Below are 15,070 nucleotides of genomic sequence, written 5' to 3'. Positions count from 1 at the left end.
TTCGGGACACTCTCATGTCATTTATAAATTTTATCCCAAATGGCATTCCGAAAATCTTCTAGCGGAAGTGGGAAAAAGAAAGAGAGGAAAACGAAAACAACAGAACAATTCGGCAACAGATTATCGACGACAGTTATGTTCAGATGATGACTGTAAGTTTGAAAAGAGTGTTTAATAATACTGAAGCTTTCCTTTTCATTCCAAGATGAATGTAAAACAGAATCCCGAGACATGATCATTGATATTGGCTTAGTTGTAATTCGAGTATCGTGACTTTTAGTCAACTTCTAAAAATACTCCCCCTCGAGCTTACCAAATCTCACATCACTACACATCATGTGTAATATATCCTTGCAGTTATTTAGTAGCTGTTAACTTTATTGTTTTTAAATAGAACTGTCTAAAAACGATGTGATGATAAATTCACTCCATTACCATATTCAAATAACAGACATGTAATATTGATCAAAGTTGTTATTTCAATATTTGTAATCCATATGCATGCAGCACATGAGTCTTTGATTGGATAAATGAAAATGTTGTATCAAAACTTAAATAATACTGGGTGGTAAGTCTTTAGTCACAAAATCAGATAAAAAGTATAATTATAAAATAGGAAGTCTTGGGTCGCAGAATCAATCACCGGTGGAAGCACATGTACACTACTCTCTATTAATTATACATGTACATAGTAGCTACACTTTCAGAAAATTAAAAATCACTTATAAATATGAAACAAACAATCCCCCAAGCAATAACTTTGACTCGGTCCTATAAAAGATTGAAAAATAAGTGTAGTAGCGATATCAACATCGTGAAATTAGGAAAGTTCTGATAATTGTCCAAATTTATCCATGGTTTCCATGGAAAAAATGGTGACTATTTTTTATTTTACCCTAGCTACCTCCCCATGGAAGAGCAATGATGAATTGTCATACTAAGTACTTGAAATATGTTTATAATACTTATGCAGCATTGATATTTGAAAAAAACACACCTTGTTTCTCTTTCATTTTAGATGAATCTTGCAGCATCAAACCTGTAGGTGCTTAAAAGGATTTAGAGCTACATGTCGAAACTCGGAGTGACATACTTCACACAGAGACCATTGGTTGGAGTAGCCACTGCCACTCCAGATATCCTGCATGAGCCAGTCTTGAGGGTTAACGTTGCACTGGAGCATGCGAGTGCCACCATGCCCCCTGGGTTTCCCAGGGCAAGCAACAAGAGCATACCAATACCAGACATTGTACTCACACGTCCCATATGTCAGGATATTCTATATGATGATATAGCAGACTCAAGGTACACACATATACACTGTATAGAGACCTAACTGTTCTCAGTTAGTTCAATCTAATTTTAAATGTTAACTTTGGGTAACTGATTGTAAGTACATGTTCAAGTTCTTTATTACTTACAGTCTGTACATGTACAAACCTGTGTCAATCTCAGGTAAATTGATATAATTACATAAATGTAAAAAAATACTTCCAGTAATAAAGAGGACTTAAAACACAGTTGTACAATTATAAATATATATATATCGGTAAGTTCATTTGATAAGTCGTAAGTATCAAAATTTAAACATTTACTATTTGATTGTTTTTCATTCATACCTATATAAATTGAAGGTGCTGTAAATTGTTCAAAACAAACAACTAAATAGAGATATGATTAGAGAAAGGTGATTGTTTGTAAATTGTATATGACGGTTATAATCTATGTTATTGCTTTTGCAGGGTACGAGTATGGGATCTAATTATCTTAGTACCGAATGTAGTCTTCCTGGCGTTTTTATTAGTGAAACTTGGAAGTGCAGTATCCAAACTGAGACACACCAACAGCCCAATATTTACAGCATTTTACATGCTGGTAAGAATTGTGTTTCCTTTATATTTTAAAAGTGAATATTTTAAAATATTGAATCCTGCTTTAAAGCTTGTACGATATATAGTTGCAATCATTTGTTAGATTTATTTTTTCAATTTTGCTATTTTTCATATCAAAAGCAAAAAATTCAGAAAAAAAACACAACAGCATATGACTATTAAAAAAAACCCACATTAATTCAATATCTTTTATAGTTTTTTTTTGATACAGTAAACATGACAATTGTTCTGGTATATATCCAGCCAATGTACATGGTATTCAGATGTCATGCACACAATGTATGGCATTTGCACCATGCCCATGTATATATACCAACAATTAAATTCATACATGCCATATGCAGTATACATATCATTCACTTCAACCTATAAAAGAGAGTTTTATTTACATATAATTACGGTAAACAATGCAAATGGGAGAAAACTGGTTTACTTTGTAATCATTCCTGTGTCCTGTGTTACAGGTGTTTTCAGTAGCGGTCATCAGTGTTCTGAGATGTGTTGTATCCATGACCGTCAATGCATCTGTTCTGGCCGGTGACATTGCAGATAAGGTAAAGATTTGATTTAGGGCATTCTTGTAGTGGAAACTATCAAATGAATGACTGATACCCCGTTAAATAAATTGCATTTTTTTAGTGTTTACAGCTGTTTGGTTGAACAGAAAGGTAACGAGGCCCTGGTACACGATGTATAGAGACCCCACAAGAAACTTAAATTGAATTGTCAGTCTACTAGATTATGTAAATCAGTTTACTAAAAGAGTTTATTTTTATTTTCAAATACCTTGTTTTGATTATAATATATGTTTAGCTAGAAGTATTGACAAATGAAAGTTAGATAACCGTGATGTCTGATGTATAATGACGATGGATATAAGATGTTTCCTGTTTGTGACCAATATACAATGTATTGACAATTATTAGGTCCTGTGGTTGATTCTGCGATTCTTCCTGCTTGCCACTGAGTTGTCCATTGTGATATTTGGGCTGGCCTTCGGTAAGTCTATATAAAATTCATAATTTATGCAACAAGTATTTTATGACTAAGTTACATGTAGCATGGCTGATTTTAGTGATACCCTGAAACCATATGCAGTTTGTCAATTTCAAAAAAAATCAAAACGATTATCATAAATCTGATATGAAGGTAAACGAATGACAGATTCTTTTTATAATATTATACAAAGTAAACTGTATAGTTGTGTTCTGAAATGAATATTTTGCACTTGGCCGCCTCTGAAACGATGAAAATTGAGAGTTTCTATGCTTCACAAAACCATCAAAACACTTTTCTAAATTGATGCATTTATATATCACACATTATACATTAACTGATATTACTGGTAGTCATATTAAATGTGTAATGCTACAACCTCTTCTGTCTTTAATGGATGTTCATATTATATTCCTGTCAGGTCACTTGGACAGTAGAAGAAGTATCCAGAGAGTATTGGCCGTCACATCCTGTATAGCACTCCTGTATTCCTGTACACAGGTCAGTTCATACACTGTGGTCAGTTCTTACACAGTGGTCAGTTCACAATGATTAGTTCATACACTGTGGTCAGTTCTTACACAGTGGTAAGTTCACAATGATCAGTTCATACACAGGGGTCAGTTCTAACACAATGATTAGTTCATACACTGTGGTCAGTTCTTACACAGTGGTCAGTTCACAATGATCAGTTCATACACAGTTGTCAGTTCTAACACAATGATTGGTTCATACACAGTGGTCAGTTCTTACACAGTGGTCAGTTCACAATGATCAGTTCATACACTGGTCAGTTCTTACACAGTGGTCAGTTCACAATGATCAGTTCATACAGTGTGGTCAGTTCTTACACCGTGGTCAGTTCACAATGATAAGTTCTTACACAGTGGTCAGTTCACAATGATCAGTTCATACACTGGTCAGTTCTTACACAGTGGTCAGTTCTAACACAATGATCAGTTCATACACAGTGGTCAGTTCTAACACAATGATTAGTTCATACACAGTGGTCAGTTCTAACACAATGATCAGTTCATATACAGTGGTCAGTTCTTACACAGTGGTTAGTTCTAACACAATGATCAGTTCATACATAGTGGTCAGTTCTGACACAATGATTAGTTCATACATTCTGGTCAGTTCTAACACAATGATCAGTTCATACACAGTGGTCAGTTCTAACACAATGATCAGTTCATACACAGTGGTCAGTTCTAACACAATGATCAGTTCATACACAGTGGTCAGTTCTAACACAATGATCAGTTCATACACAGTGGTCAGTTCTAACACAATGATCAGTTCATACACAGTGGTCAGTTCTAACACAATGATCAGTTCATACACAGTGGTCAGTTCTAACACAATGATCAGTTCATACACAGTGGTCAGTTCTTACACTATATGATTAGTTCATACATTGTGGTAAGTTTTTACACAACTGTCTGTTCCAACTCATGCACAATGGTCAGCTCATACATGGTGGTCAGTTACACAGTGGTCAGTTTGTACTCATGCATACTGGTCAATTTTTACACAATGGTCAGTTCATGCACCAGTGGTCATTTTTTACATGATGGTTAGTTCATACCCCAACACAATGGTCAGTTCGTAGTCAGTTCTTATGCACAGTGTCATTATTCTGCCACTGTAAGGTCTAGCTCTGCTGCCTGTTTGATAAATTGAAGTAAAATTATTATAAATATGATGATATATTATTCCTGTCATTACAAACATTGTTTTGATGCAAACATGATATACTCTGATGCATTTTGAAATAGTGGTATATGTTCTTTTTCTTTAATATTCATTCAAGTAAAAATAAAAGCAAAATCTAAATTTACCAGTGTCTTAGAAGTTGCCTGAGGCTGATAAATGGCTGACTAATATTCCAACTCTGTGCTTACTAATGATGGCAACAGGCTTGTAAGTTTGCATGTTTTTACACCTAGCTAGTCAAGAAGCATAAGAGTAAGACATGCAAGAATTATTGTTGTATAAAAAGATGTCTTTTTAAGGGCACATTGGAGTTCACTTACCCAGACCCAAACTTCCAAGTAAAGCAGAGCCCAAACAGTACGATACAGGATTTTGACATATTTGGACACGGAGGCATGATCTTCTGGCTTACCAGTTCTCTCTTCTTCTTTTTGGTGAGTAATTATATAACACTAAATACCTTCTACCTTAATCAAAAGTTGATAATCAAATGTAATCTCATTAAAACCCTAGTGATACAACGTATATCAGATCCACAAACATGATGTTGATTTAGATCTGGAAGGTATTTTGTGACCCAATCTTACAGTAATATATAAAAAATTAACCTTTACTCATTTGGACTGGAATAATACAAACATGTATATAATTATTGTACATCATTGTACTACATAGATGTGTTAACATCCTTTGTTCCTGAACTTGCAGGTTTACACAGTGATATTCATCTTACCATGGACAAGTCTGAGAGAAAAGCTCGCACTTCCACGTAAGTCACTGAATTACAAGACAGCTTTTGAAGGTGAAGTAAACGACTAATTGCTGAAACCCTAGACTCACTCAGTCTCACAAGGTCGCATTCACTTTTCCCTTTTGAAACGTTTTAGGTGGCAAAATTAATTATGGTTTATAATGGCAAATGATACTTTGAATATTACATGTTGATAACTTTATTAGAATTATAACCCTGAGTTGACAGTTTGATACTTTGAAAATTTTAAGCCAGCCCTACCCCCAAGGGCTGTAGGGCGGGGCCCAAAGGAGCCAGTGTGCTAAAATTTCTTCATATTCCTTGTTTAGAATCAGAGGTGCTAGTTTCAAATACTGTCTTAAATCTGTATGCTCGATATTGAATAAGGTGGTTTTATTGTTTTTTGTCACTTTGAATAATATTTATGTTTATGTTTTAAAAACAAAAATCAACTATCTGTATAACAATATCAGAACTCAGGTGACCGTTAAGGCCTATGTGCCTCTTGTTTTATATCTAATGAACTTTACTATACAATATTTTCCACACCCATTTCTATCTTTGGTATTGTAGTACATGTTTTATGTGAATGTTTAGGTAATTTTCTTCCAAGCTTTATCAAAATTGCTAGAGGCCATTCTATAGATACACCCTGCCTTCCTTGCTATACCCAATGTTTCTGTCTGTTACAGCCAAAAGGTCGTTCTATAGGTACCCTCCCTTCCTGGCTATACCCAATGTTTTTGTGTGTTACAGCCAAAAGGTCATTCTATAGGTACACTCCCTTCCTGGCTATACCAAATGTTTCTGTCTGTTACAGCCAAAAGGTCGGTCTATAGGTACACTCCCTTCCTTGCTATACTCAATGTTTCTGTCTGTTACAGCCAAAAGCTCGTTCTATAGGAACACTCCCTTCCTTGCCATACCCAATGTTTCTGTCTGTTACAGCCAAAAGGTCGTTCTATAGGTACACTCCCTTCCTCGCTATATCCAATGTTTCTGTCTGTTACAGCCAAAAGGTCGTTCTATAGGTACACTCCCTTCCTGGCTATATCCAATGTTTCTGTCTGTTACAGCCAAAAGGTTGTTCTATAAGTACACTCCCTTCCTGGCTATACCCAATGTTTCTGTCTGTTACAGCCAAAAGGTTGTTCTATAGGTACACTGCCTTCCTGGCTATACCCAATGTTTTTGTGTGTTACAGCCAAAAGGTCATTCTATAGGTATACTGCCTTCCTTGCTTTACCTAATGTTTCTGTCTGTTACAGCCAAAAGGTCATTCTATAGGTATCCTGCCTTCCTTGCTTTACCTAATGTTTCTGTCTGTTACAGCCAAAAGGTCGTTCTATAGGTACACTCCCTTCCTTGCTATACCCCATGTTTCTGTCTGTTACAGCCAAAAGGTCGTTCTATAGGTACACTCCCTTCCTTGCTATACCCCATGTTTCTGTCTGTTACAGCCAAAAGGTCCTCCTCTAGGTATACTGCCTTCCTTGCTTTACCTAATGTTTCTGTCTGTTACAGCCAAAAGGTTGTTCTATAGGGACGCTGCCTTCCTTGCTATACCCAATGTTTCTGTCTGTTGCAGCCAAAAGGTTGTTCTATAGGTACACTGCCTTCCTGGCTATCCCCAATGTTTTTGTGTGTTACAGCCAAAAGGTCATTCTATAGGTATACTGCCTTCCTTGCTTTACCTAATGTTTCTGTCTGTTACAGCCAAAAGGTTGTTCTATAGTTACGCTGCCTTCCTTGCTATACCCAATGTTTCTGTCTGTTGCAGCCAAAAGGTTGTTCTATAGGTACACTCCCTTCCTGGCTATATCCAATGTTTCTGTCTGTTACAGCCAAAAGGGTGTTCTATAGGTACGCTGCCTTCCTTGCTATACCCAATGTTTCTGTCTGTTACAGCCAAAAGGTCATTCTATAGGTACGCTGCCTTCCTGGCTATACCCAATGTTTCTGTCTGTTACAGCCAAATGGTCGTTCTATAGGTACGCTGCCTTCCTTGCTATACCCAATGTTTCTGTCTGTTACAGCCAAAAGATCGTTCTATAGGTACGCTGCCTTCCTTGCTGCCCTCAATGCTGCCCAGGCTGTAGGCAGTGCCCTTATCTATAGCTCCATACAAAATGGAATGTGGTGAGTTTTCAAAACAATTTTCTTAGGACCGGGGATCACCTGATACGATCTTTACTCCGCCCATACATGCACAATTCTTAGACAGAAGGACAGAATTATTAAAACCATGAATTAATATATATATAATAAACTGTTTTGTGAATCATACTTACAGGGTTGTCATTAAATGTTAATTTTCCAAGATGATTATTACAAAAATATCTTGAAGCATAACTATTGTTAGAGTAGCAGTTTAGGGCTATAACTACCGTATTTTCTTTTTTTTCCTTTTTGTGGGCAAAACATTTCTGTGAAGAAAAGATCCAGAATAAAAACATTTTTTTTGTTTCTGAAAATTAGTTGCAAGCTTAAAATCAATGTGTCACAAATAAAATTATGAAAAATTACTTCTATAACTTAAATCGGGTTTTTGTGTATCAAGATCCACAATATTTTTTTCCCTCTGGGCTTTGAATAATTGGGCTTTAAAAAAATGTGTCTTCTATTGGTTTTTTTCAATTTCTGGTGCCCATTTTTTAAACAAAACGTATATATATATCCTGTTCCTTTTCAGTGTGGTGGATGTCACAACATATATCTATTTTACCTGTTTTGCACCAGTGGTATATCTTGTTTTCCTGAGGAAATTTTTCAGGTAAGCCTAAAATTACTGCATTGTAATATATTTTCAGAAAATAAAATGTATTAGTAAATAGTAAAACATCAAAATTATTGATTAATAGAGAAGCTGATGATAAAATCATGTTTGATAAAAATTGAATTGTTTTAATCTATCGTTTGATTACTTTGCTTTGGGACGGATCTAAGTCAATGTAAGAAAGAATCCAGAAACTAAGAAAGTCCTGTCTGTTTTAGAATGTCCCAGCCAAGCATCCTTTTCTCGTACAAGAACCAGGTGGATGATGCCCCGGAGGAAGACACGGTAAGCATGCCCTACCAGGCCACAGCCAGGATGGACGACACAGACAGCATTGCAGGGAGTTACGACAGTACACACTTTGACCGCAATGCACACTTCCAGAAAATACTTCTCCCCAATGGGACTGGATCTGTGAATGTTGTAGAGGTTGATGTCAACCCAAATCTGGACTCATCGTCAGACTTCTACCAAGGATCTGTCTAAATCCTCAAATCAAAAGTAGACAAAATTAAAAGTGCTCATCTGTAATGTGAGAAAAATTGTCTTTTAAAAAATATGTTGTGCATCTTGAATTATTGACAAAAATCTATTATCAGTGTTAAGATATAATTTGTTGCTGTGAAATATTTTACTGACATTCCTGTGTCACTATGACTTTGGAATGAAATGATATGTTTCTGCAACCTATCCAGTAAGCTTAAACCATGTGATATTGATACAAAATGTGACTTTTATATTGTTGAGTGTTTGTCCGTGTTCATGTTCATGACAAGTACCGATGACTGAAAGCATGGAGAACTTGTCAGTTTGTTTTCATGTTATTTGTGAATGTTTTTTTAGATATTGAAATAATAGTCATGATGACTCTCAAACAAGGACAACCTATAGTTAATTATCGATATTTTATGGTTGTATTTATTTGATTATAAGGAAATTGAGGTCTAGTCACTTAATAATGATAATGATTTTATGGGTTTTTTCAGCAAAACAAGTCCTGTTTCTTTTCTTAATTCCGTTTCTGGGATATTGTGGACTTAAGAATCTTGTCACTTCCCAAGAACGGTTCTGTTCAGTCTGTAAAGAGAGGAGGAATCCTGTTTTATTCCTTGTTTTCCATATGTTATAATTGGAGTTCAGAAATATCAGGTTTCTTGTTTTCTGTGCAGGTATGTTAATTTTCAAGCCTCATTTAGAGAAATGTAATCTCATTGGCCAGATTTAAATCTTCAAAACACCTGTTCCGAGATATGGATTTTTGTTTTTTTCCAAAATCTTGATTGCTGTAGGTAAATATTCAATTCCAATTTAGACATTTGACATATTGTTTGGAGTTGCCCATAGATAAATATTTAAGCTTACCGGTATTGTCTGAGCTATAGTGTCATACTCCTTTTCTCCTGGACCTTATATAACCTCACATTGCCAAGTGTTCTGTGCAATACTTTAGATCATTCTTGAGATGCACCAGACATCTTGGAGAGAACCATCTGAGTAGTATACAATTTGCCATATCGGTTAAAAGCTCCAAATGAATGCTATCTGTTCAGAAATTGACGTTGAGGATTAGCTCTGGTAATTGATATTTGTATAAGGAGCTTTACAAATAGTCAGATGGAGATATCATTAAAGCTGAAATCATGTACAGTGTGAGATTATTTCATTTTATAGAAACTTCAGCTGACAACCATGTTATATAATTTAATCGGCATATCTGGTTGATTTTAATCATTTAATACGAAAAAACACCATTTTAAAAGTAGTCTGGATAAATATATGAAAATCTAATTAAGACACATGTATAATCGTAGATTTAATTTGGAGTCTAGTCATCCTGTCGGTACCTATGATCAAACCTATATGCTATACTCATTTTGACAATTTCATTGTACAAGGGTTAATGTACTAAATTGTTTGAATATGTTAACGTCTGTATTGTTTTATTTCATTGTTCGACTTCTGTCATGACAGTATTGTTTCTGTCTTTTGCTTCGGTGCTCTGGCCCCAGGATCATGTAATGATCTTAAGTCTAAAACTGTTGTAAGCTTTGACTTAGCCAATCACAAATAACGGCATACGTGGTACATAATTGGCTAAGCAAAAATGTTTCATGATCACAGGGCCTGGAGAGACATGGTATTATGCCATGTTGTTTTATTTCTTTTGTTTGCTCTAGTGCTCTGGTGAGACTTCATAGATGCATTTTCATCCCTATTAGCCTTTAATTTTTAATGTATTAATTCAGAGATTTTGAGACTCTTTCAAAGATTCATTTTTCAGTTTTAAACCTGTTTTTTTTTTAATTCAAAACAATCAGAAATACCTTTACCTATGCAAATTAAATCATTCAAATTATTGCATTAATGTTGATAGAAATTTAAGTTACTGTAGATTCCTGCCCTTGTGTAAAGTTATAATTGATTGCTGATGGTACGATCAACTTATTATATCTCCTGCAAAAATAAATTGGTGGTGGTGGGGGGGGGTTATACTGAACTCTATCAGTTGTTGTGTCTATCCTTCACTTTATACATGTAGGTATACTGTCTGTCTGTCTGTCTGTCTGTCTGTCCTTTAGTTTATAGTTATATTGTCTGTCTGTCCTTCAGTTTATAGTTATATTGTCTGTCTGTCCTTCAGTTTATAGTTATATTGTCTGTCCTTCAGTTTGCTTTATTGTCTGTCTGTCCTTTAGTTTATAGTAATGTTGTCTGTCTGTCCTTCACTTTACTTTATTGTCTGTCTGTCCTTTAGTTTATATTTCTGTCTTACAATTATGTGTTTCCTTTGTTCTTTTATAAATACTATGCATGTTATCTTCATGAAGCTACATAATTTGCTACATAATTTACTTGTGAAGAGGTAGACACCGATGTTTTTAGACTATTTTACCAACGGCAAGGTATTTCCTTCACTGGCAGTGCTGAAACTGCTTCTAAACAAATTTATCTGTATTGAGCAGTAACACAGTTTTTGTGTCGCCTGCAACACCAGGCGACATATAGGTATTACTTTGTCTGCGTCGTCCGAAACAAGGTTTCTGTGCAATAACTTGAGTTCGTTTGGGTTGATTGAACTCAAACTTGGTACACATATTGCATACCAATATAGCCTGGACAAGTTTGGCATTTCAGAAGTTTACGTGCATTTTTGGCGGAGTTATGCCCCTTTGATTGCCAAATATGGGCATTGTGTAGTAAATGCGAGAACTTTTTTTTTTTTTTAGTCAATTCCTTTCAAATTTAGTATGGTAATGCTAGAAGTAATAGTGTTCAGGTATATTACAGGTTTTTCTGTCCAGTTTCAACTTTCCACTCCCGTGGAATTCTTGTTTAGTTTGTATGCAATTACATGTCTAAGTGTTATTTTAAATTAACTTCTGTTGTACTTATAAACCTCATTTTCATTGAACTGTCAAAGAATGTTAATAGTTATTTCTCTTTTTATTTTAGGACACAACTCTGTCTAAATAACTAAACAGGCCATTTTACTTCCTTTGTCTTTAATGATTGGCTTGATTGCCACTATATATTAGTGTGTCTGCATCTTTACTTAATATTTGAAGTCCTACTTGCATGCTAGATTAAGAGATGACTCAAATATTTTCCAGAAAACAAGTCTCTCAACTTTATTGATGACATCAACATGCAGTGCAGTTGTGCTGTCCAGATTGGTTGATTTTTACAAGAGTTATTGCCCTTTTTTTGTACTCAGAATATCTATCTGTAAGTTTGAGAATTGTTATATGGAGGTGGCATGCCTCCTTGAGAGAAAAGGTTAACTTTCATGAAAAAAGCTTTGAATGTAGAAACGTGAACACCCTGAAATCTGCTTCAACTAGGCACCATTCCAGTCCTCGCGACAAATCGGTCTCCCCGTCCGTAAACACATCCTGTCCATCTGTCTGCTTCTCTGCTGAAAATGTTTTATATATATTCCAGGGTATACATATATACAGTAAGTTACTAGTTTGTCGACTTGTATTTATATTACAGGAATGATTTGCTATAGACACACTGGGTATTGTAATGACTATGTAAAGCCTAATTAAATATGTAATTACCAGGTAATGAGCTTTTTCCGTGTGCCAGGGAAAAGAGAAAGTCAATGCCAATTATCATTTGATATGTACATGTATTTGATGATGTATTATATATGCTATTTACCATGGTAGTAACAATGAGATTATGCTATTAAATCAAGTACACATTTTGACTAGTTTTCTTGCTGTTGTCTATTTATTAAAATACATCAATTGAAGGTTAACCATAGATAGATCATCAACTATATGGGAATGACTACATAGGGGTGAAATATAGACGTGAAGCTCATAATATCACCACTGATCATTTAGAAACATAATACCAGGCTAACATAACACAAAAAATGCTCTTTATTACCAAAACTTGTCAGCTGTACGAACACAGATTCCTACTTGAAATAAATTACATGTATCGAGAGCGTCAATCATTATGAGGAAGGATTACTTGAAGAAACCTTCTGGGTTTTTTTTTACACTTTTTGGGGTTTAGATCATCTTTCAATAAAAATGCCATCAAATTTAAAGTTGATCTAAAACCCTGGTGGCATTTTTACCAACAGATTATATAAACCACTAAAATACGTACTCTGAACACCTTAGTTAAGGTCAAACTATAGCTGTAACAATTGTTCAGGTCTCTGTGCTGTAGAGGTCTAATTTGAATTTGTCTGTATCTGGCAGATTTAGTTTGATTACAGAATAATGAATGTGCTTAACCCACAAAACAATCCATTCATACTTCATAAACTACATTGTATCGGTAACCAGGTGGATGTCATTCATGTTTTGACTTTAAGAAATGACTGCATTTTAATGTGTACCATAGTTACGATGACTCGTAAGTACATGTATGACGCTTAAAGACGTCGAGTGATAAAACATAAAGACAAAAACCCACCAAAACGAAATAACGGTAAGACGAAAAATGCCAAAGCCAAAAACGAAAAGCCACCAAAGGAAATAACCTAAAAGACAAAAAAGCATCGGAGCTAAATTTGGCTTTTTTAGGTAACATGAGCTATTGCTATCCATCGCCCATCGTCCGTTAACATTTTTTCATTTTCAACTTAAGCCTAAGCTTAAATACTGTCAAAGGGATTTCATTGATACTTCATGGGAATGTTACTGACAACTCCCTGACAAAGTGTTGTTATTTTTCGGGTCGATCAGAAATCCAATATGGCCACCACGGCCGCCATTTTGAAAAACTATTACAAACTTAAAAGTCAAGTCCTACTGGGCCTATTTAACTGAAACTTGGTAGGAATAATCAACTCATGGTCCTGACAAAGTGTTGTTATTTTGCGGGTCGATTAGAAATCCAACATGGCCGCCACGGCCGCCATTTTGAAAAACTATTTCAAACTTAAAGTCAAGTTCTCTTAGGCCAATTTAACTGAAATTTGGTAGGAATGATCAACTCATGGTCCTGACAAAGTGTTGTTATTTTTTGGGTCGATCAGAAATCCAATATGGCCGCCATTTTGAAAAACTATTCCAAACTTAAAGTCAAGTTCTTCTTGGCCGATTTAACTGAAATTTGGTAGGAATGATCAACTCATGGTCCTGGCAAACTTAACTTAAAGTTATACTTAACTTAAAGTTATACTTAACTTTTTTTTACTCAAATTTTGGTAGGGATGATTGACATCATTATCTCCATCCACTTCATATTTCAATAACAAAAATTCATACTGTAGGACTCAGGTGACCGTTAAGGCCCATGGGCCTCTTGTTTTTACAATAGTTTGGTCATTTTCCGTCTTTGTTATTTAGCTTTGGCACTTTTTCGTCTTTTTAGTAGGCCTGCTTCTCTGTAGTAAAGGGGGCATAAAACCACTCAAATTCCATTTTTTCGAAAACACGTTAATTGACACAGTCGTTTAAATTCTTTCATTTAAAACGAAAGTTTTAATAAGGAATACCAATATTCCTAATAACTAAGAAGTATGATATTCTACTGTACCTATACTATCTAGACGATATCCATGTGGAGCATTGTATCGTGAACGAGGCAGCTTAATGGCCACAGCAATGGTTAGAATAGAAAATTACCATGTCCAGTCATTTAGCACAGCAGAGGCATCCTTGAAGCGTAAACAGTGGTCAAGGAGAGAAAAATGCATTGTACCAGTTGCGCATTTACCTAAGTTCACCAATTTACCCGAATCGGGTCATTATGACACCCCGTAAATACTCCAATGTAGAATGAATAATTTCGGCTACAAAATCTCTGTTTTGCAATTTGCTGGTCAAGAGAACGTATACATCTAGAACAGCCTAATAAGTACTCGAGTATGCTCTGGAGAAACGAACTGTAAACGTAATAAACAGAAAAAGACTGGAAGGTTACTGCTGAGGAAAGGGAAAAAATTGTTAAATCAAAGTCACATTTGCTATATAGGGTTTGGAATTGAGGTGACCATTAGTGCAATACTGAAGGTAAATATCAATATATGAAGTAGTTGAAAAGGATTCTAGTTAAAATGAAAGGCAATTGTAGCTCTCGTAAACTTTGTACTGAGGAAGATACCAGTTTGAGTTGAACACTTTGTACAGACAACGATGAGAATTCCATGCTTGGGAAAACATAATACAATTATATTGCTGTACACATTTTTAGCCCACCATCATCTGATGGTGGGCTATTCAAACCGCCCTGCGTACATGGTCCGTCGTCCGTCGTCCGTCGTCCGTCCGTAAACAATTCTTGTTATCGGTATTTCTCAAGAAGTGCCAGAGAGATCTTTCTCAAATTTTATATGCAGGTTCCCCTTGGTCCTTAGCTGGGCAGGGCAACTTTTGAGACTGATCGGATAAACAACATGGCCGACAGGCAGCCATCTTGGATTTTGATAGTGAAAGTTTGTTATCGCTATTTCTCAAGAAGTAC

General features: G+C 35.5%; 1 protein-coding gene across 1 annotated transcript; it reads left to right on the top strand.

Annotated features, from left to right (window-relative positions):
- The first annotated feature begins 54 nt into the window (after positions 1–54).
- LOC110462181 (transmembrane protein adipocyte-associated 1 homolog) lies at positions 55–11,172 on the top strand. The gene is made up of 11 exons (XM_021516021.1): positions 55–152; positions 1,019–1,305; positions 1,743–1,875; positions 2,357–2,446; positions 2,819–2,891; positions 3,310–3,389; positions 4,907–5,041; positions 5,316–5,376; positions 7,395–7,497; positions 8,051–8,131; positions 8,353–11,172. Exons 2-11 carry the CDS (start codon positions 1,070–1,072, stop codon positions 8,618–8,620), a joined length of 1,260 nt encoding a protein of 419 aa, XP_021371696.1. The 5' UTR covers positions 55–152; positions 1,019–1,069; the 3' UTR covers positions 8,621–11,172.
- The last annotated feature ends 3,898 nt before the right edge of the window (positions 11,173–15,070 follow it).

This window comes from Mizuhopecten yessoensis, unplaced genomic scaffold, assembly GCF_002113885.1.
Source record: "Mizuhopecten yessoensis strain PY_sf001 unplaced genomic scaffold, ASM211388v2 scaffold10757, whole genome shotgun sequence".
NCBI classification, from domain to species: Eukaryota; Metazoa; Mollusca; class Bivalvia; order Pectinida; family Pectinidae; genus Mizuhopecten; species Mizuhopecten yessoensis.
The sequence above is the reverse complement of the archived record's forward strand: the minus strand, read 5'-3'. Positions and strand labels throughout refer to the sequence as shown.

Excerpts from the sequence above, each read along its gene's own strand:
- LOC110462181 (XM_021516021.1), top strand. The coding sequence starts at position 1,070 with ATGTCGAAACTCGGAGTGACATACTTCACACAGAGACCATTGGTTGGA. Across the intron at positions 5,377-7,394 it reads AGAAAAGCTCGCACTTCCAC|CCAAAAGATCGTTCTATAGG; the intron begins GTAAGTCACTGA and ends TGTCTGTTACAG. Across the intron at positions 8,132-8,352 it reads TTCCTGAGGAAATTTTTCAG|AATGTCCCAGCCAAGCATCC; the intron begins GTAAGCCTAAAA and ends TGTCTGTTTTAG.